General features: G+C 37.1%; 1 protein-coding gene across 4 annotated transcripts in view; it reads left to right on the top strand.

The window, feature by feature from the left end:
* Nucleotides 1–21,502, top strand: part of NGLY1 (N-glycanase 1) — a 65,453-nt gene extending 43,951 nt beyond the window's left edge. For 2 of the 4 annotated variants that reach the window (XM_060638512.3, XM_060638510.3), the window contains 7 exons: nt 382–503; nt 1,483–1,628; nt 4,247–4,357; nt 5,639–5,803; nt 9,843–10,028; nt 17,873–18,050; nt 18,419–21,502. In XM_060638512.3, coding sequence (XP_060494495.1) covers nt 382–503; nt 1,483–1,628; nt 4,247–4,357; nt 5,639–5,803; nt 9,843–10,028; nt 17,873–18,050; nt 18,419–18,594 — 1,084 coding nt within the window. In that variant the 3' untranslated portion in view covers nt 18,595–21,502. The remainder of the gene's footprint in view (nt 1–381; nt 504–1,482; nt 1,629–4,246; nt 4,358–5,638; nt 5,804–9,842; nt 10,029–17,872; nt 18,051–18,418) is intronic. The other 2 variants (XM_060638513.3, XM_060638511.3) reach the window with 2 other exon arrangements.
* The last annotated feature ends 422 nt before the right edge of the window (nt 21,503–21,924 follow it).

Raw genomic sequence — 21,924 nt, 5'->3', positions numbered from 1 at the left:
CGAAACATAACAAACTTAACTGAATCCCAGTGTTATGCTCGTTTTAAAAAAAAGCAAATACTTTACCGGGAGCAAGACAAACTAAATTCTAAAAGAAAACATACTTCAGTGAACATTAAAGCTATAGGACAAGTCCCCCGAATGTACAAAACTATCATAAAAGCTTTAATCTTCACCCTCAGACTGTAAAAATACATCATCTTCAGGGCCAGGTAAACAGAACCTGAAAATCCACCACCGTTGCCAGAATCCCAAGGATCCCCTTCATTACTGGAACTCACTGCGGTGCAGATTGAGTCGGCCCTACATGCAGAACACCCCCTTTCAGTCCCTTTGCAGAGTTTGGTTGCAAAGTTGATAACTATGGTTATTTTAAAACAGGTATAATAACCCTGAGAAACTTTTGGAAACGAGATGTGGACGGTGTGGCGAGTGGGCCAATTGTTTTACGCTGTGCTGTCGAGCCTTAGGGTTTGAAGCTCGCTATGTTTGGGATTATACAGGTACGGAATGTGGCGTGAGCAAAGTAGTAGAGCTGTGCACACTTCAGGTTTGGGTTTACAGTCTGGACTCATCGCTTTTTCTCTGTTACTTTCTGGCCTTGTCAGCCTGAGCTCCCATTTGCCTTCTGTAAATAACACTAATACCAACCTTGTAAGTTTTTTGTATAGAGTTGTACACCTACCACTTTGCCTGGTACTTTAAACATGGCCTATAAACATTCTTTTATTAACCATTTACCATGACATTTGTAACAGTGCTTTTTCTGTATGAGTAATAACATGTAATATGCTGTAGAAACCTTTATTTTTGTAGAGATTAGTATAAAAGACATAGTAATCTTAAACCTCAGTGTACAAAAAAAAATGTAATAAAAGCCTTGTGAAATTTATGTTGTTCTTATTTAGAAATGATTTATCATCTACACGTTAAAAAGTTGTTTTCCTTGTTCTTAGAATTTTCTTGTGTTTCTGTTGTTTTGTAGGATAAAATGAAACCTTCACTTAAGAGTTACTGTTCTCTTACAGTCAAATATAGAACATCAATAGCCAGAGATCCTTTGGGGGGCCTCCTACCTGTTCCGAGTCGTAAACGTCAAGAGAGACTGCAGTTTCCAGAGTGGCATTAGCTCCGCATTAGCAAAAGCTGAGGCCCATGTTTCTGATGCCGTTGTTCAATATGTTCACCCTTTTAGAGTTAGGGTTCACATAATTTTTAATGACACTTAAAACTAACCACCTTAAAGGACATTTTCCAAAAATATTTTTAAGGGTTTCAAAGAGAGAAATGAAAACAAATGTTCTGGAGTTTTGTGTGCCCCAAAAATGCTCAGTCCTATTAGCTAAAATTTAGACTGTTAGAAATTATTATACGATCCTTATCTTAGCAGTTTGTATGTAGTTGTTGGAAATCATTCTGGTTTTATAAACTTAACTTTTATATTCTTTCTTCCTGCTGTTTTCTTGTGTCTTACTTGAGTAGACCATGTCTGGACAGAAGTCTATTCACCTTCTCAGCAGCGGTGGCTGCACTGTGATGCATGTGAAGATGTCTGTGATAAGCCACTCCTTTATGAAGTAGGGTGGGGCAAGAAGCTTTCCTATGTCATAGCATTTTCTAAGGATGAGGTAAAGCATAAGAAAAAAAAGGGTTTTTTCTAAGAATAAAATAGAATTTCTTTCCTTTTTGAACAGCTTTTGAAGATATATTTGACATATAATAAGCAGCATACATTTAAAGTGTACAGTTTAATAAATTTTGTCACTTGTATGCACCCATGAAATCATCTTTGTAGTCAAGATAGTGAACATATGCACTATATCTGGAAGTTTCCTTATCTCCTTTGTTATCCCTCCTTTTTGCCCCTCTTTAGGCAACCATGGACCATGGATCTGCTTTCTCTCGCTGTAGATTTCTAGGTTGTTGTTTTGGTTTTTTTTTTTTAGTGTTTATTTTTTTTGAGAGAGAGAGCATGCAAGCGGGGGGTGGGGGGGGGAGAGGGAATGAGAGAGAGAGAGAGAGAGAGAGAGGGAGAGAGAGAATATCCCAAGTAGGCTCCACCCTGTCAGCACAGAGCCTAACATGGGGCTCAATCTCACAACCGTAAGATCATGACCTGAGCCCAGATCAAGAGTCAGACACTTAACCAACTGAGCCACCCCAGCATCCCATTTCTAGAGTTTTATATAAAATGGAATTAATACAATATATATGCTCTTTTTGGTGGGCGTGATCTGGTGTCTTTTTCTCAGCACAATTATTTTGAGATTCACCCATGTTATTCTCATGTATCAATAATTTATTATTTTTATTGCTGAGTAGTATTCCATTGTATGCATGTACCCTAGTTTGTTTATCCATTCACCTGTTGAGGGGCAGTTAGATAATTTCCAATTTTTTAGTATTTCAAATAAAGTTGCTGTAAACACTTAAACACAAGTCCTTATATTGCCGTACGCTGTCTTTTCTCTTTGGTAAATGCCTAGAAGTAGAATGACTGAATCATATGGTAGAGCCATAAGAAACTGCTAAGCTGTTTTCCAGAATCCTGTGCCGTTCTACATTCTCACCAGCAGTATGTGAGAGTTGTCAGTTTCTCTGCATCCTTGCTAACACTTAGTGTGGTTGTCGGTATGTGAGGTGGTATCTCATGGTGGTTTTCATTTGCATTTCCCTGATGACAAATGATGCCGGGTATCTCCCTGTGTGCTTATTTGCCATGCATCCTCCTCTTTGCCCATTTTTTTTTAAGTTGGGTTGTTCATTTTCTTATTGTTGAGTTTTGAGAATTCTTTATGTATTCTGCATATAAGTCATTTTTCAAATAAATGCTTTGCAAAGATTTTCTCCTTGTCTGTGGCATGTCTTTTCATTCTGTTACAGAGTGACTTTTGAAGAGACAAAACTGAGAAAGTCCAGATTATCAATTTGTTCTTTCAGGGATTGTGCTATTTTCCTTTTAAAATGATGCATCGTCTGCATATAACACTGTATAGTTGCACATATACAGCATAATGATTCAGTATTCGTATAGATGATGAAATGATGGATTGTGCTTTTTGATGTTATAGCTAAGCAAGTTTTGCCTAGCCCAAGTCAGAATGATTTTTTCGTGTGTTTTCTTTTAAAAGTTTTATACTTTCAGTTTTACATTTGGGTCTGTCATCCATTTTGAGTTAATTTTTGTGTATAGTACAGTGTGTGGATCGAAAGTCATTATTTGCCAGATAGATGACAGATTGTTCTAGCATCATTTGTTGAAGAGGTTATCTTTTTTCCATTGACTTGTTTTTGTACCTTTGTCAAAAGTTAGTTATTTGATATGAATTTAATACAGTAAAAATGGAAAAAGTTTTTATTAGTTGAATATTATGAAATTAACTTTGTAGATAAGTTTTAAAAAGCTAAATATTCTGAAAATATCATTTTATCAGTCTTTCTTGAAAGTATACCTGTTAGAGCAGTGCCTGGGTGGCTCAGTTGGTTAAGCGTCCAACTTCAGCTCAGGTCATGATCTCACAGTTTCTAAGTTTGAGCCCCGCATCGGGCTGTGTGCTGACAGCTCAGAGCCTGAAGCCTGCTTTGGATTCTGTCTCCCTCTTTCTCTGCCTTCCCCCACTCACGCTCTCTCTCAAAAATAAACAAACATATGGGGCGCCTGGGTGGCTCAGTCGGTTGAGTGTCCGACTTCAGCTCAGGTCACGATCTCACGGTCCGTGAGTTCGAGCCCCGCGTCGGGCTCTGGGCTGATGGCCCAGAGCCTGGAGCCTGCTTCCAATTCTGTGTCTCCCTCTCTCTCTGCTCCTCCCCCGTTCATGCTCTGTCTCTCTCTGTCTCAAAAATAAATAAATGTTAAAAAAAATTAAAAAAAATAAATAAACATAAAATTAAAAAAAAATAGAGTATACATGTTAGAAAATGAATAAAAAGCATATTTTTTATTTTTTTCTGCAGGTTTTAAAATTTCAAGCAAAGGATAGCATTTTAAAAATCTATTTAAGAATTCTGTACATTCTAAGAGCACCTGGGTGGCTTAGTCAGTTAAATGTCTGACTCTTGATCTCAGCTCGGATCTTCATCTCAGGGTCATGAGCTAAGCCCCTGCTTTGGCTCCAACGTGGGCATGAGGTCTACTTAAAAAAAAAAAAAAAAAAAAAAACAGATAAGAATTACATACGTTCCAGATAGTTAGCAGATTAAGGTTGATGGTTGTAATCTTGTCAACTATTGTATTCTGTAATTTGAGGTGGTTGATGTCACTTGGCGATACTCTTGTAAACATGACGAGGTAATCTCCAGAAGAACTGAGGTTAAAGAAGAATTACTTCGAGAAACTATTAATGGACTTAATAAGCAGGTATGGGCATTTGTCAATTTTGAGAAGACATTTGAAGTTTTTTATGTAATCAAGAATGGCCAGTTTTTAACCCATTGAAATTCTTAAAGTAATAGCATTACTTTGCAAGCAAAAGTATTTTAATATGTTAAATGTCTTTTCGTTCATTGAAAATTTTGAGGACCCCTTTTAAATATTGTGGTAGTTTTATGCATTAAATTGTCACATCTCAAAGTTTAGTGAGACAAAATTTCAATATATGTAATACTAGGCATCAAAAGTATGTTGCTTTATTTTTCAAAGAAATTATGTCTTGAATATAATTACACACACTTGTCCAAGTGTGGAAACTTTTGAAACAAAGCACAGGAAATTGTTAACAATGACTACTTTTGAAAAGAGGAACTGGAAGTTCAAAAAGGAAGATTCGGTTTTTATTTTATATCCGTTTGGTAGTAGTGAAATTTTTTACTATTACACACGTGTGGGTTCTTCTGTGATTTAAAAGCCAGACCATCAATTTTGTTTCTTGGCAGGCAGTTAGAATCACCTTAATCCGGTGGTTGAGATTCAGGGTGAAGTTTCCATCTGTTTGGAATTTCACCTTCTGATGTGCAGCCCTTCAAAGATCCTAAACTGAATATCTGGAGTATTAACTGGAGCCTCTCACCTTGAAATGCTCTGAACTCCGCTGTATTTACTCCACAGTACTGTGATTCTGTAAAAATTCTGCTGTGTTTTTCAGCACGTTAGCTGTCATTTTGTGCTTGGCTTCTCTCCCTCTTTAGCTCATACCAGTTAATAATTGGCAAATGCCTGGAAGGGAAAAGAGGTGGAGTATGTTCAGTTCACCTCAATTCATTTCTTTCCTTGGGATCTTAGCTTCTACAGCTGTGCTTGCCTTGGTAGCCTTCTGTTGCATTTAAACAGGGGTTTGTTTGTGTCTGCATGTAATGTTTTGCCCAGCTTTGTACCTTTTCTCAGTAGGACAGTTGGTCTGACACAAGGTAGTCTATCGTAGCTGGAAGCAGAAGTTGCCACCTTCATTTTAAATGTAGGACAGTAAAGATCATGAAGAGTTGGATATGGATCTTAAATGATTTCTTCACATAACATTTGTAAAATTATTTTCAGTTTTCCACAGTGACCTATTACTTTTCCAAATAACTACATGTGAACAAAAAGTTGGTTACGTCTGTCAGGATCCCATTAAAATATGAATGTTTTAAGTATATACTTACTTAGAGATGGACCTCTGCACTTCCCTAATCTTAATGACTTTTTTTAAAACATGAATTACAGAGGCAAGTATCTTTGTCGGAAAACAGAAGAAAAGAACTTCTCCAGAGGATAATCGTGGAACTTGTTGAATTTATATCTCCCAAAACCCCTAAGCCTGGAGAACTTGGTGGAAGAATATCTGGGTCAGTGGCTTGGAGAGTAGCCCGAGGTGAAATGGGTCTAGAGGTATTTAATTCATTATAGCATCATAATCTTTTCACTTGACTGCTTCCTATAGTGTGCTCTTTACTTACAGAAAAATGCATTCGCCAGGACCTTTCAATTAACTTTTTACAGTAATTGTGAAAAGACATAAACATTTGAAGAGAAGCAATAATTGATTGACATAGTATATTCACATGCAGGAGTAAGGAAAGCATTTTAAAATGGGATTTTCCTATGTAAATTTTTAGTATAGTATAACTGTTACTAAAGTATGTACAGAAAAAATGCACAAATTATAAGTGTGTATAGCTTAACAAATTTGTGCAAATTGAGCATCCATGTAACCACCAACCAGAGTGGCAGATAGGCCACCAGAATCCCAGGAATGGCCATGAGTTCCCATCCGGTCACTTCTTCCACCACTAAGAGTAACCATTATCCTGGTTTCTAACCTCATAGATTGATTTTGCCTATTATTGTGCTTTATGTAAATGGAATTGTACCATATGTACTCTTTGGTGAAGAGTTTTTTTCTTTTAACATTATTTCATGAAATTCAGACTTGTTGCTGCATGGTTATGGCACATTTTTTCTCACTGAAATATGATATGTATAAATGCAGTTTATCCGTGCCACCATTGATGGGCATTTGAGTTTCTAGGTCTTGGATGTTAAAAATTGTACTGCTGTGAACATTTATATACATGTTTTCAATGAATGTATTTATGCATTTGACTTTGATTTATACCTAGGAGTGGAATTGCTAGGTCACAGGGTAGGAGTATGTTCAGTTTGGGTAGATATTGCCAAGCAGTTTTCCAAAGTGGTTGTGCCAGTTTACACTCTGACCAGCAGCGAATGAGAGTTTTTCACATATTTGCCTGTAGTTGGTATTGTCTTTTTCATTTTAGCAGTTCTGGTGGTGTGTAGTACTATTATATTGTGATTTTACCTTGCATTTTTGCATTTACTTTGATGACTAATGAAGTTGAATGCCTGTCCTGTAAATTTTTGGATATCATCTTTTGGGAAGTGCCTGTTTTTCAAAATAGGATTTTACACATTTTAGAAAGGCTTGTTTTACCTTTTTAGAAATTTTTTTTATAGTACAATGAGACAAATAATAGAATCTGGATAATTCAGTGAAGGAAAGTATTTATTTCTTGTTATTTACTTGCCTATATCTGTTATTGGCTAGAAATGATCATTGCTGCTGTGATTACTATTGCCAAATTTATATTAAGACATTCTCTCTTGATTAATGTCCCCAAATTAAATAATGAACAATGGACATATGCCTGTAGTTAGGGGCTAGGTGAAAAGCAATGTGTCTGTAATGAACATTAAGAAAGTACAGTAGACTGTCCCTTGCCCTTAGGAAACTTAAAGTTGACTCATAAATGTCTAAGAAGGTATGTAATGAAAAATGCTTGGAACGAAAATACCCACCACAGTATCATATCAAACAATTCCAAACAAAATAGAGTTTTATATCTACTTTTTCTAGATTTGCCATTGTTGCAACTAATTTCTCCAGTAAAGGAATATGTCCAAAATGGGTTAATTATCCCCAGTAAACTTTATGTTTGCTTTTTAATTTACTTCATCATCTTTAGGAAGCAGTTGGAAGGGTTGGTTCAGCCATAGAATTACACGATCTAAATTCAACAGATAATTCAAATCACTGCTGATGCAGTGCAAGTTACAAGTATAAATCTAAATGAAGCCAATTTAAAAGAGCTAATTTAATTCACAGCTGTGTTCAATTTAAATAAAACGTCGATATTATTTAGGTCTTTATTCTTTTTTCTTTTTATGGATGGATGTGCTTCCTCTCTTGTATGGCATATAAGTTGATTAAACTTTAAAAATATGAATTGGGTCATATGCCTGGATTGTCTTCCCTTTTGAAATTTTTTTTTAAAATTTCTGTTACTGGAGACCATTAGGGCCATGGATTTAAAAAATCATTTTCCTCTTTAGAAGTAGATGTTCATTTTAAAAGTTAATTGAAAAATGTTGGTCCTAAAAAATAATGGAACTCTACCTTGAAATCATTTGGAAAAAGAAGGAAACATTGGTGATATCATTTCCAGAAAGAAAATTTTATCTTAATCTTAGAGTTAAAAGATTTTATGAAATATTAATGTTATTCTGAATCTAGATTACTCAGTTGCATACACAATTACGTTCAGTAGCATAAATATTTTTCTTTTCTCTTTGGTAATTAGTTATCCTTTGTTAAATAGTAGATAATGCTACTTTTGAATTTTATTTCCATTGGGTTTATGTCAGCACCCTAAAATATTTTTGATAAAGAAGAAAAGAATTGGGGAGTTTTGTTATATGCTTGTTTTGAAATTATAATCCGTAATTATAAATCAATTTCTAAAAATAAGCTGCTTTTTTTTTAAACCTTTTTAACAGTGATATTCATAGGTTCTACTAGGAAATTCTGTTTTTCTACATTTTATATTACTGTTTAATAATTCCAACAGTGATATATACACACACAAACATTATTTTTTCTCTTTTTGTTTCTAAGATGTTTTATATTTTGCTTATTGATTGTTATGCATTTGAAGTTTTCATATTGTTTAATACCTAGTACCCAATGTTTAACAAGAAAGCATTGCCTACTATTTTGGTTGATTAGCAAATACTGTGGCAAGATATTGACACAGACTAGAGCACTGGTTCTCAGTGGTGGTTGATTTCGCCTTCCAGGGGATATTTGGCAATGTTTGGAGACATTTTTGGTTGTCACATTTGGGCGGAGGGGTGCCACTGCCATCAAATGGACAGAGGCCTGGGCTGCTGCTAAACAACCTGCAATGTACTGGGCAGCCCTTACTACAAAGAATTAATTGTCTGGCCCAGATGCTACTATGCCCATGTCTGAAGGACAGGGACCAGTGTTTTAGTGGCATATAAAGATGTGGGATAGGGGCGCCTGAGTGGCTCAGTCGGTTGAGCGTCTGACTTCGGCTCAGGTCATGATCTCATAGCTTGTGAGTTCGAGCCCCACGTCGGGCTCTGTGCTGACTGCTCAGAGCCTGGAGACACAGATTCTGTGTCTTTCTCTCTCTCTCTGCCCCCTCCCCTGCTCACACTCTCTGTCTCTCAAAAATAAATAAATATTAAAAAACAAATTTTTTAAAGATGTGGGATAAATGTATCCTCTTTCTCAAACTTTAGATTCACTCAGTGATTTCAGATTTCTAGGGATTGATTTTCATTACAATAAACATGGATTTATTTGGGGGCTAGGATGCAAATTTTTCCTGGAATTTTAAGGTAAAACATGGGCTTCACACATGTAGAAGTTTGTTTCAAGCTATGTATCCCAGGCACTCTCCTACCTTAGAGTATCAAGAAAGGACAGTGATGAAATGGCTTTAAGTTGAGGCCTGAAAGAAGAGAAAGAATCAAGTATATGGAGAGTAGGAAAACAACATTCCAGATAGCAGGAACAGCATGTCAAGACCCTGAGGCAGGAACTAGCTGGACCTTTTTGAGGAGCTAATGGAAGACTACCATGAGATTGGTTTGAGAAGTAAGCAGGGAATGGATCATTTAGAGCCCTGTTAGCCTTGGTAAAGGTTTGGAGTTTAAGTACAGTGGGAAGTCATTGGAGTGAGCAAGAAAGTGACATATCCCAATTTACATTTCTAGAAAATCACTTCCATTACTATGTGGAGCTTGGATAGGAAAGGTGAGAGTTGATAGCTGGGAGTCAACTTTAGGAGACAACTGAAGGAGTCCAGTTTGGAGATGTTGGTGGTAGAAATGAACAAAAGTAAATTAATTTAGGTTGAACATAAATCACAACAATATAAATCAGAGCCATGGTTTATACTTCTCATTTTCTGTTTAGTAATTTTTGGAGCTATATCCACATCATACTAATCATATTTAACCTATAAAATGTTTTCCAAATTTTTTAATGGCACCAACTCTTCATTTTCAAGTTGAAGGAATCTCTTAACCACTGGATGTAGCAGTTCTTCATATATAGTCTTCCATTATGTTGAAAAACTAATTCCGCTTTCTTTTTAAGAGAAAAGAAACCCTGCTCATTCCGTCTGAAAATGAGAAGATTTCCAAACAGCTCCACCTTTGTTATAATATTGTGAAAGATCGTTACGTCCGAGTTTCAAATAATAATCAAACCATTTCTGGATGGGAGAATGGTGTGTGGAAAATGGAATCCATATTCAGAAAAGTTGAAACAGACTGGAACATGGTAATTTCCTGCATGAAGCTGTTTAAAAACTTTGTCATTGTTTTTAAACAAACATAGATTGGCTTCATTTTTCAGTTGTGTATAATGTGAAAACTGATATATCAAAAGTACTTTTAGTAATCCTTAAACCTGTAAAACAAAATCCTGCTCCCAACGTTTAATCAAAAGTCCATAAGACAGTTGTGCATTTATATCAAGGAAGCATCCATTTTCATCAAAGAGGCTGAATTTAATTCATTCATGGGGAAAAAGAATCACATATATGACCAACTTGTGACTGGTTTTTTGCATGAATATATAAAATACACTGTTATTTAATCCTTTCACAGATACTTGTTGATTGCCTACTAAATGCACATTTAACCCAAAGTGCCAAGAGCTAAGCATTTAACATGCTTTCATTTCATAAGAATGTGGATGGGACTGAACAGTAATACTGGCTATTTCTTCTTTGTGTCCTGAAAAAGAAAGAAATGGATGCTAGACTATAGTATTTCACTTATACCAGCTTGCACATTGTTTTCACATGTTCCCAGTTAATAGTAAGAAGCTTTGCTTTTAAAGTGTCCTACCACTTAGACACACACCAAAAATAAACTCAAAACCATTCACATGACCTCAGCAGATCTAACCATATTATTGATAGATTTTCATAGGAATTAGTGAACTTAGAGGGAGCTTTTAAAGTTAACTTGCCAGGATGTTTGGGAAGGGAAGTTGCTCATTTGCAGGACACATTGGCTAGATTTAAAGAGCGAGTCACAGGTTAGCAGCTGCTAGTGTATAGGAGCATCTACGATATGCTTGTCACCGTACTAGGCATTAGAGTGCAGAAGACGTAAGGGTAAGATCCCTGCTTTGTTTGTTTTTTTTCCAGTCATAAGTTTTTGTTGTAAAATTTACCTTGGTGCTTGTTTTGGTGATCTTTTTATATTAAACTAAGAATCACTTGCCAACGTTAATAAAATTGTATAAATTATTCCTCTTGAGTTAAAGAAGAACATAAAAAATAGAGCAAGGTGAAAATTTAAATTTTAAGATATGGATATCTATAATTGATTATACAGTTAATGAGGAAGGGTAAACTTCTCTGGAAGACTATCCTTAGCCTGAAAGTTCTTCTGAACAGAAAGCAGGATAGGATAGACATGTTATTTATCCAAGGACTAAGCTGTCATTGCGGAACTAAAGAAAAAGTATGCCTTTTTCCTAACCATCAGTGTTAATGGAGAAAATTAATGGAAAAAAAACCAATGACATGCTGCAGAAGATGTGATGTGATGAAAAGCAGGTCGATTCTGTCTTATTCACTCATTTGTTCATCAGCAGACATTTACTGAATGCCTGTTATGTCAGGCATTGTTCTTGGCTCCATGGATAAAAAGATAAAGATACGGTTTCTGCCCTCACAATCTAACAGGGAAAGCCGAAGCACAAACAGCCGTCTTACCCAGGATGCAGAGTGCTATAATAAGGATATCAACACATTGCTATGGAAACACCAAGGAGGGAGTAATTAGCTCTGGCTGTGGGAGTTGGGGACAGCTCTGTAGAGCAGGAGACATTTGAGCTGGACGCTGAAGGATGAGTAGGTGTTCATAAAGCAAGGGAACAGTAGGGGAAAAGCATAGATTACATGGCATGTTTTGAGTTCTCTAAATAGACCATTGTGCCCAGAGGGTATATTGTATGAGTAAGATTTAAATAATGTAAATGAGATGTAGAGGCCATTAAATAAAAAAAGGCTCCTACTCAATTAAAGTTTATGCCTTGATTTACCTTTACAAGGGGTATCACTTTTTAAAAGTTGAATGAATCTTTGTCCAGTTATAATATTTAATACCAAATGAAGAAAAATAGTTGAATCTTAATTACCCCTAAAGAGTCTAATAACTCAGAAGTAATATATTGCCATTGAAACATTGAATTTTCCACCTAGAAATAAGTCAATATTTTTAGTTTTGTACTAGCATGTTCCCAATTAGGGATTCTCTAGGTCCGCTATATAGAAGAAGAAACCTACCTATTTCCCACCACACCTTTCCTCAGTAACCTCCAGCCTGGAATCATGACAGCACATGCAGCCTGCTGTCAGATATTTAGAACAGATTCTTACCCTCTCAAAGAGCTAGTCTCCCAGGAACACAGAGACTTACTAAATTCTACTACTTAGCAAATACATTGTTCAGTGATGTCTAATTTGGAAGAAATATAAAAAGCTGAATCAAGAAAACCAGTATGCCTCTTAGGAGGCAGGTGACAACACCTTGATAAAAGTGTTAATAGCTTCCTAACTAGTCTTTCTGCATCTGCTCTGGTCCCTTCATAGTTGTTTTCCATGGCGTAAGGCAGAAAAGCATTTTCCAAACCCCAGTCGTTACTGAGTGCTCTTAGGGCAGGAAACAACTCAAGTCTCTTCTGAGTCTGGCCTCTGCCTTCTTGGCCTCACCTTGCTCCCTGGTACCCCCTTGCTCTGCATTGCAGCTGCATTGCCCTTCTCACCTCTCCACAGGACTTCTTTTACTTTCCTTTTTGTTAGATTCACTTATTCCTTTCCTTCGAGCTTGATGTAAGCCTCACTCCCTCCAGTCCCAGCTAGCTGGATTCATTTCTCCCTTTATTTATTCACTGTACCATGTACCCCTCCTTCTTGACATTTATTCAACAAATATAATAGATTATTTGTCTCTATCCTACCAGATTGTAAACATTCTCATAGAAAAGACTTTGTCTTTCTACTCCCTTGTCCTCTCAGTATGGATCTATCTAGCATAGTGCCTGAGAAATGTTTAGTAAAGATGGCTGGATGCAAGAAAGAATTTTTGAATGTATATGGCGTAAATTCTGTACCACCCTCAAACTGTGTAGGGTATCAAAAATAATCTATCTTCATTTGGATTGGCCCTTGCATGTTTTTAAGTACTTTGATTTTTTGCAAAGTATTGTTTTTGTCAGTAGAGTCATTTTAGCACTTTTTGGGGTATGGCATTAGTCATTAGTCATTCAGTAAGTGTGCATTGTCAGACATTGTGCTTGGATGTGATATGATGTGCTTGGATGTGCTTGGACATGATGTAATGTTAAATTAAGAGTCAAGCATCAAGGTGAGCTTAGACTAGTGAAGGAAAAAGACATGGACCAGCTGTTTAGATTGGTGAGATGAGTGGTAGAAGAATATGGGTCTGTATATGACTCCAAGGGAGAGAAGACAGAAGGAAGAGCCACTCTCCCTTCTTGAGTCAGAGATGACCTTGCAGAAGAACTAATATCTGAATAGGCTTTTAGAGAAGGAGGCAGTGGACGAGTTTCTCAGTGTGGAGACAGGATGTGGAAGGGAGCATGAGATAGAGCATGTGCAAAAACACTGAGGTGAGAAACGTCTGGTATATTCAGGGGAAAGTAGTAGGGAATATGGAGGAGAATGGTGGGAAATGAGACTAGAGAGGTAAACAGTGGTCAAGTTCCAAGGACTTTGATTACCTTGCAGTTATGTAACAGGAAACCACGAGAGATTTCAGACAAAGGAAGGACAAGATCACACTAGTGATCAGAGGTAATTCAGAGGCTGCCGGTAGGAGAAATAGGCAGAGTATAGAAAGATACTAATGCAGTGGGGACTGACCGATTCACGTTTGATTTCAGTGATAAAATGGAATAACCAAAATAAGATTAATGAGCAATACCAACCAGTCTATAAGTATTAAATTAAAATCTCTTGAAATATAGCTGTTCTGTTAGGTATCTGTAGTCATGACTAACTATAGAGTGCTGCACAGTAAACTTAATTAGAGTTCATCTTAGCAGGCAAAACAGAAGAATCATTTTAAGAGTATAGTGAAGAACAGCTTCAACAGTGCAGCACAAACCTCCAGAAAACCATAACAGTGGACAAAACAGCCTGGCATGTAGTAATCAGACACCCTTTAAGTGAAGATCTGTAGGATGTGAAATACATAAAGCATAAAGAAGCTGACATGCAAATTGTTCTCAGTCTTGAAAATAGTGGTTACAGCCATAATCCAAAGGACAAGTTTACATTGTGTACATTGTTAGGGGCAAAGCTTAGACTTTCCAGCCACAGACAGACTGGTCTTGTTCTCACCCACAGGTTGTGATCTGCCTGTTCTGTGTGTGCCTTACAGTTGCCAAAAAGGGACAGGGATAGGTCACCGGAGGGAGGGGTGGGGTGCTGTATAGATTTTGGGTCTGTGGAAGAAAAACTCCATGACTTCTGATTTTACTGTCCCTATTGAGAAAGTGAGGTGGCTCTTAGTAGTCCCTGAAATTGCAAGACCAAGCATGTAGAACTTGCCCACAACAAGTGATATCTATGCATTAAAAAACCAACATCCAAAAATTTGTCTAAGATAACACTCAAGAAGTTAGGAGCAACCAGTAGTTACAAAAAAAATGGTTTGTTTTTTCATCTAGATAAAACAATTGACTATTTGAGAGCTTATAAAATATTTTTTTCTCCTAAATAAATTATAAGTACTGGTTCTGTTGCTATTACACAGAAAGGACTACGGTTGGGTGTTTATATAGATCTTACTGTTTTGGCATATTTCAAATGATCAAACTGAGCATATGCTTGGTAACTTCTACCTCTAAAAAAGCTGAGTTAGGGGTGCCTGGGTTGAGCGACCGACTTCGGCTCAGGTCGTGATCTCACAGTTTGTGAGTTCGAGCCCTGCATTGAAACTCTCTAAGTATAGTTTTAAAAGTAAAATGTAAGGGAAAACTGTAAGTATAGTTTTAAAAGTAAAATGAAGGTATTCATGAGGAAATGTTAGGCTGCCAGCTCAGAGCCTGGAGCCTGCTTCTGATTTTGTCTCTCGCTCTCTCTCTGCCCCTCCCCCACTCATGCTCTGTCTCTGTCTCAGAAATAAATAAACATTAAAATTAATTAATTAATTAATTAAATAAAAATGCTGAGTTAAAATAACTTGGTTAAAATGGTACAGAAAATATATTGTGAGAAAAAAGTGACATGAATTTTCAGTATCAGTAGTCTTTTATTTCCATATACTATTTCTTTAGCCTGGGAGACCTTTTATTTTTTCACAATGTGTTTGAATGTTTATTTAAGCATTTAAGAGTTCAGTGATGAATTCCATCCTGTCCTTTAACTTTTTTGGTCTTAAAAGCTGATGCCTTTAGGACTGAAAAATGTAAATTATAGAACAAGCAGTTCTGTCAGACATGTTCAACAGCTATTGAAAACCTTCTTATGATAGTTAAAGTTGTGGCCCAGACCCCCTTGGTATAATTAAGATAATTCTAATCTCAGGGCACCTGGGTGGCTAAGTCCGTTAAACATCCAACTTCAGCTCAGGTCATGATTTCGCAGTTTGTTGGTTTGAGCCCCACACCGGGCTCTGCGCTGACAGCTCAGAGCCTAGAGCCTGCTTCGGATTCTGTGTCTCCCTGTCTCTCTCTGCCCCTCCCCTGCTCATGCTCTCTCACTCTCTCAACAACAAATAAACATTAAAAATTAAAAGCAAAAAAAAAGTTCTGGGGGTAAGCTAGAAATTTGAAATTACCCTAACATCAATCTTTCATATTTTACGTCCACACTTTGGCAAGGGTGGGACAGGGGGAGGGGGAGCTTTTATTAGACTACTGAGCTCTAAAAAGACTTAAGACATAAAATATATATATGTATATATATATATAGAGAGAGAGAGAGAGAGACATATGTATGTATATAGAGAGAGAGACATATATATGTATATATATAGAGAGAGAGACATAAATTTGAATGTATTTATTTGTCTTAAGATAATTTTCCCCTGGTCTTTTCGTTTCTCTAGCCACCTTTCTTCCAATAACTGTTTGGCTCATCTTTTCCAGAAAATCCCCTTTACTAGCCACTCCTTTGAAAGAGTAATTAAGCTACAGATAATCCCTGTAAATGGCCAGGAGTTTAGGTTTAATGCATGAGCCAGTTGCTCTACATCCTAGACCATGCAAATGATAGGAAGGAAGTGAGCCTTTAAAAACATTAATTAGCATGAATAGACACTTCTCTAAAGAAGACATCCAGATGGCCAACAGGCACATGAAAAGATGCTCAACGTCGCTCCTTATCAGGGAAATACAAATCAAAACCACACTCAGATGTCACCTCATGCCAGTCAGAGTGGCCAAAATGAACAAATCGGGAGACTATAGATGCTGGAGAGGATGTGGAGAAACGGGAACCCTCTTGCACTGTTGGTGGGAATGCAAACGGGTGCAGCCACTCTGGAAAACAGTGTGGAGGTTCCTCAAAAAATTAAAAATCGACCACCCTATGACCCAGCAGTAGCACTGCTAGGAATTTACCCAAGGGATACAGGAGTGCTGATGCATAGGGGCACTTGTACCCCAATGTTTATAGCAGCACTCTCAACAATAGCCAAATTGTAGAAAGAGCCTAAATGTCCATTAACTGATGAATGGATAAAGAAATTGTGGTTTATATACACAATGGAGTACTACATGGCAATGAGAAAGAATGAAATATGGCCCTTTGTAGCAACGTGGATGGAACTGGAGAGTGTTATGCTAAGTGAAATAAGCCATACAGAGAAAGACAGATACCTTATGTTTTCACTCTTATGTGGATCCTGAGAAACTTAACAGAAACCCATGGAGGAGGGGAAGGAAAAAAAAAGAGGTTAGAGTGGGAGAGAGCCAAAGCATAAGAGACTCTTAAAAAACTGAGAACAAACTGAGGGTTGATGGGGGGTGGGAGGGAGGGGAGGGTGGGTGATGGGTATTGAAGAGGGCACTTTTTGGGATGAGCACTGGGTGTTGTATGGAAACCAATTTGACAATAAATTTCATTAAAAAAATAAAATAAAAAATAAAAACATTAATTAGGCAGTTGGAGAAAGATGAGCGTAAAGTCATGACTATTCGTGGTAAGTGCAGTGTAAATGAGGAAAGGGTTTTTTTCCAGACTTACTTCAAAGAAATACATGATTATTGTGTGAGTTTGAACATCAGGGATAAATGATTAAAGAGTCAGATTCTTGGGGCACCCGGGTGGCTCAGGACTGTCTCTCTCCCTCTCTCTCTGGCCTTCCCCTGCTTGCTGTCTATCTCTCTCTCAAAATAAATAAACTTTAAAAAAAATTTTTTTTAAGAAGTAAATAAAAAGAGTCAGATTCTCGGGGGTTGAGCCTGGTTGAAATGGAGTTACTGTGAAAGACCAAGGCTGTGGATGTCAATGTTAATGTCCACATCTTCTAGAATGTAGATGAAACTATGCAAGGAAATGAGCTGAAAGCAGCCAGTAACCTTGGCTGCCTTAAGTAGTATACATTTAAAGTGGTAAGGGTCACTGATAATGCAGGAATGGGGCATACTATTTGAAGAGGCAAGCATGAATACTACCTTTTAAACCATTACTTAGCAATGACTGAGTTATTTTCTTGACTTCTCACTCTAGAAAAGCTTGTCTGAAAATCTACACTTAGAAAAGAAGATATAGAATAATTGCATTTAAAAGGATTCTTCATTTTCAGCAGGACTTCTCCTAAAGTTCATATTAAATAGCTGGGCTTTACTAATTTAAAAAAAAATAAGATTTACCAAAATTTGGTTAGCATGCACCCCTTAGCGATGTACTTAATGGGGCACCTGTATCCAAGTTTCTTTCTTCCAGAGCAAAAGATGCTGTAGGAAAAATTGCTGACAAGATGAGAAATGTTACCAATAAAAATCTCAGTGGGAAAAAACTAGGTGTTCAGAGCATCTGTATTGTAGTACCCTATGACAGTAAGACTTTGACTACATGTGTTTTCTACACTACTTTATTATTTCTGACAGTTCTTGCTCTCCCTCCTCCTTTGTAGGTATATTTAGCCCGAAAAGAAGGATCGTCTTACGCTTACATTTCCTGGAAGTTTGAGTGTGGGTCAGTTGGCTTCAAAGTAGATAGCGTTTCCATTAGAACGAGTAGTCAAACCTTTCAAACTGGAACAATACAGTGGAAATTGCGATCTGACTCAGCACAAGTAGAACTGTCAGGCGGTAAGCATTTGACTGGAGAATTAATCACGATGTATATAGTTAACACTCTGAAGAATAATCGTACTTATTTGAGGGTTCCATACCCAAGAGTCATTCGTACTCTGCAGTAAAAAATAAAAAATTTAATTAAAACTTGTATAACCTCATTCTGATAGAAAGGCTTATGTTTTTTATTGTGAAACACAAATGGATGAAGAAAGATTATTTCTTTGTTTCAAAGGACACATTCCCTCCCTAAGGAATCATTGTATTTATTTTTTAAGGGTTGGTTTTTACCTACATGTTAGGCATATAATATATATAAGGTATTTCTTTATATTCTTTAAGTTACCAAAAGCAGAGTGTTAATTTTTTTTTTCCTCCAACAGATAAAACTCTTCGCTCCTATCATGATTTTTCTGGTGCCACTGAAGTTATTTTGGAAGCAGAATTAAGCAGAGGAGATGGTGTTGTTGCTTGGCAACATACTCAGCTGTTTAGACAAAGCTTAAATGACCATGAAGAAAATTGTTTGGAGATAATTATAAAATTCAGTGACCTTTGAGAACCTGAACATTATAGAAAAGCTGACAATAATCAAAGATTTACTGTGTTCTAAAGTAGTCTGTGGGTTCAGTGCATGCTTAGTTGGCCATTTGCTACCCTCTGCTAGCCTATTTCTTTGGCTAGCTGTCCATCATGTGCCCCTCAGGAAAATATATCTTTGTACTACGGACCATAACAAAACCTTGAATTAAAAGCTCCCTTCCATATGTGACTGTAATTTGAAGTAAAGTCTTATTGCCTCAATATGAGATTTTAATCTAAAAACTGTAAGTATAGTTTTAAAATTAAAATGAAGGTATTCATGATGAAATGCTATTCATGATTATGATATAATCTTAAGCTAATAGTAATTTGACATTTTTTGATTGGCCATTAATTTCTTCATAAGTAATTAGGTTTCCTAAGATTTTTAATTTTTAATAAATGTGAAAGTATAGTATCTCATAAGTTATAATGCATGGACATTTTTATGATTGTAAATACATAGGCATTTAAGAAATAAAATGGATTATTTTGTCGTATCATTTTAGTGGTTACTTTGACTAAATGAGAATCTTTAATAAGTATGCTAAACATTGAAAACTGCTGGGATAGATAAGAGTTATGAAAACATTTAACACTGGTTGCATAAATTCAGAGATACATTATAAATCCATGTGTAGACACTTTAGAATATGCTTTACTTTGGAGTTTACTTTTGAGTATTTCTATCTACCTCATTGAATAAATATCTGTTCTTGTCTTTGAAACTGTGTAACTAGATTATGCAGTACATGCTGTTTCAAGAGTTTTTGGTGTGTTCCATGTAACCTCTCCAATTAAATTTATTAAGCATTTGTGTGCAAGTGTGGTGATAGTGCTGAAGGAGGCAGTGGTGAGAAGGGTAGGCTCCTGTCCTCTCACCATCTTTGTGATGTTCTACAAAGCGAGTTCTCAATCTTTTTTTTTTTTTTTTTAATTTTTTTCCCCTAATGTTTATTTATTTTTGAGAGGGAGAGACAGGGCGCGAGCAGGGGAGGGACGTAAAGAGAGAGAGACACAGAATCCAAAGCAGTCTCCAGGCTCTGAGCTGTCAGCCCAGAGACTGATACAGGGCTCGAACTTACAGACCACAAGATCATGACCTGAGCCGAAGTCGGGCGCGTAACCGACTGAGCCACCCAGCACCCCGAGTTCTCAACTGTTCATACAAGAAAAGTACGTTCTCAGAGATTCTCACTCTGCAACTCGTAGGACGTTCATATGCATTATTAAAAATGCACTAAGATCCTGAACAAAGGTCTTATATTTGCTTTTTAATTGTAGTCAAACTGTTGAGGATCAGTTTCTTGCTAAAAAGTTACATTTCAAAAAAATTTTTTGTATTATCTAAAGTGATTTATTAGTAAGTCTTAAATATTAGGAAGTTTTCTGGAATTCTCCCTCCTGAGTTAGCTTCTTGTCGTGGTCAAATACATAAAGTTGAAGAGACTTGACTCTTACCTGTCTTGAGGTGTCTGCTTTGGCACATGAGTATTGTGATGAGCAGGTGGACCAACCCTCTTAACCTTCGTGAGAAAACCTAGAGGTTGGCAAGCACCTTTGTAAAGATGGTAAGAAAAATGTCAGTACTTAACTGAATGTATCTCATTTGTGAAAAAGGTACATTCGAATTTTTACTGTGGCTTTAAGCAGAAAAATGATTAAAGTTCAAATGTCGGATTTTTATAGAGTTGCAATGTTGAAGAGGAAAAGTAGTTGCACCTTTTTTTTTTTTTTAATATTTATTTTTGAAAGAGAGAGACGGAGAGGGGCAGAGAGTGAGGGAGAGAGAGAATCCCTAGCAGGCTCCATGCTGTCAGTGCAGAGCCTGACACGGGGCTTGATCTGACCATGAGATCCTGACCTGAGCCAAAATCAAGAGTCGTACCCTTAACCGACTGAGCCACCCAGGTACCCTGTTGCACGCTTTTTAAAAATGTATCCCGTGAGAGTCTCAACCCCAAGGGTATCCAATACATACTAATAGATACTACACAGAACATTTTGGAAATAGTACAGAAGTTTTGGGACGAAACAATTCTCAGGGATGTGTATATAAAGCTAAGTGACCGTCAACCGGTAAGGCAAAGAAGGGCTGCAGTAGGACAGGCCCCTTCCGTACTGGCACGGAAGTAGAGCACGGTTTATGCAGCAGTCGCTTACGGTGTGCTCACTTAGAAGTATGCCGCGTGCTGTGCCCAGAGTGCACGCCAGAGCGCTGAGGGCATAACTGCACCACCTTCTTGAAACCGGGGCCGGTCGATGGGCCCTCTCCTGCCACTGCTCATTGTCTAAAAAGGGTTTCTACTTTGGTGTCAGGTCAAGTCCCATCATGATGAATTTTACAGACAGTCTGCTTTGTATGACAGTGGGTTTGGGTGGCGGGGGCGGGGGGAGGTTAAAAAAGTACTTGTGCTGGAATTCACATTCTCAAGATAGACAAGAAGCCACAGCTGATAAAACACAATTTTATCAGTTCACAAGGAAAAAAAGTGCCTCACGTTGAAGGAGGGCTAAGAGAACAGTGTATCATGGACTTGGGGGATAGGAAAGGTTGTTTGTGATCATTTAACCCAGACTTCTCACTTTTCACTGAGGAAACTCAAACCCAGAGAAGTTAAATGACCTAAGCAATGAGTTGCTGTTTTAGTAGGTGTTTCATAAATAATAGATACTTCGATGGGAACATTCAAGTTGAGTTGTTAAAATTCACACTAGAACCAATGATATTTCTAACTACAGTTCAGCTTTCCTGGAGAACAAATTTATTGTAATTTGATGATACATTGTACTAGATATGAATGCTTCAGTGTTTGTGTAATAATTTTTAAAGACTTTTTCCTCTGTAACAATAAATTGCATTTTTATTTTATAGCCCAAGTGAATACACTCTTAGAAGCTAATTAACTCTGACTCAGGTGGCATTCTTTCCTTAAATACTCCTGGGGGAAGAACAAGGATAAACCAACACAAGTCGCGATTGGTTTTATTCCACTTAGCATGTATTCCAGCCACCTCTTTATAAGGACCCAAACAGCGCTTTATTTCTGATAAGAAATTTAGAACGGACCTAAACTAACAATGGTCCCCTTTTTAGTGTCTAATCAGTGCCAAAGACTCGAGTGTCTCATTTGATCATAGTGGCATTGTATGCTAGGCATAGTGACATTGTATGTATTTTGAAACTGAGAGGCTAAGGGGAGGCAGTATTTTAATGCCTGTCTATCGGCCATTCCCTTTCATCACAACACAAGTGAATACAGACTCAAAAGTTGAGACCTTGCTCTCTTCTCTTAGTTTTCTAAAG

The sequence above is a fragment of the Panthera onca genome, chromosome C2, assembly GCF_046562875.1.
Source record: "Panthera onca isolate mPanOnc1 chromosome C2, mPanOnc1 haplotype 2, whole genome shotgun sequence".
Classification (NCBI taxonomy): Eukaryota; Metazoa; Chordata; class Mammalia; order Carnivora; family Felidae; genus Panthera; species Panthera onca.
The sequence above is the reverse complement of the archived record's forward strand: the minus strand, read 5'-3'. Positions and strand labels throughout refer to the sequence as shown.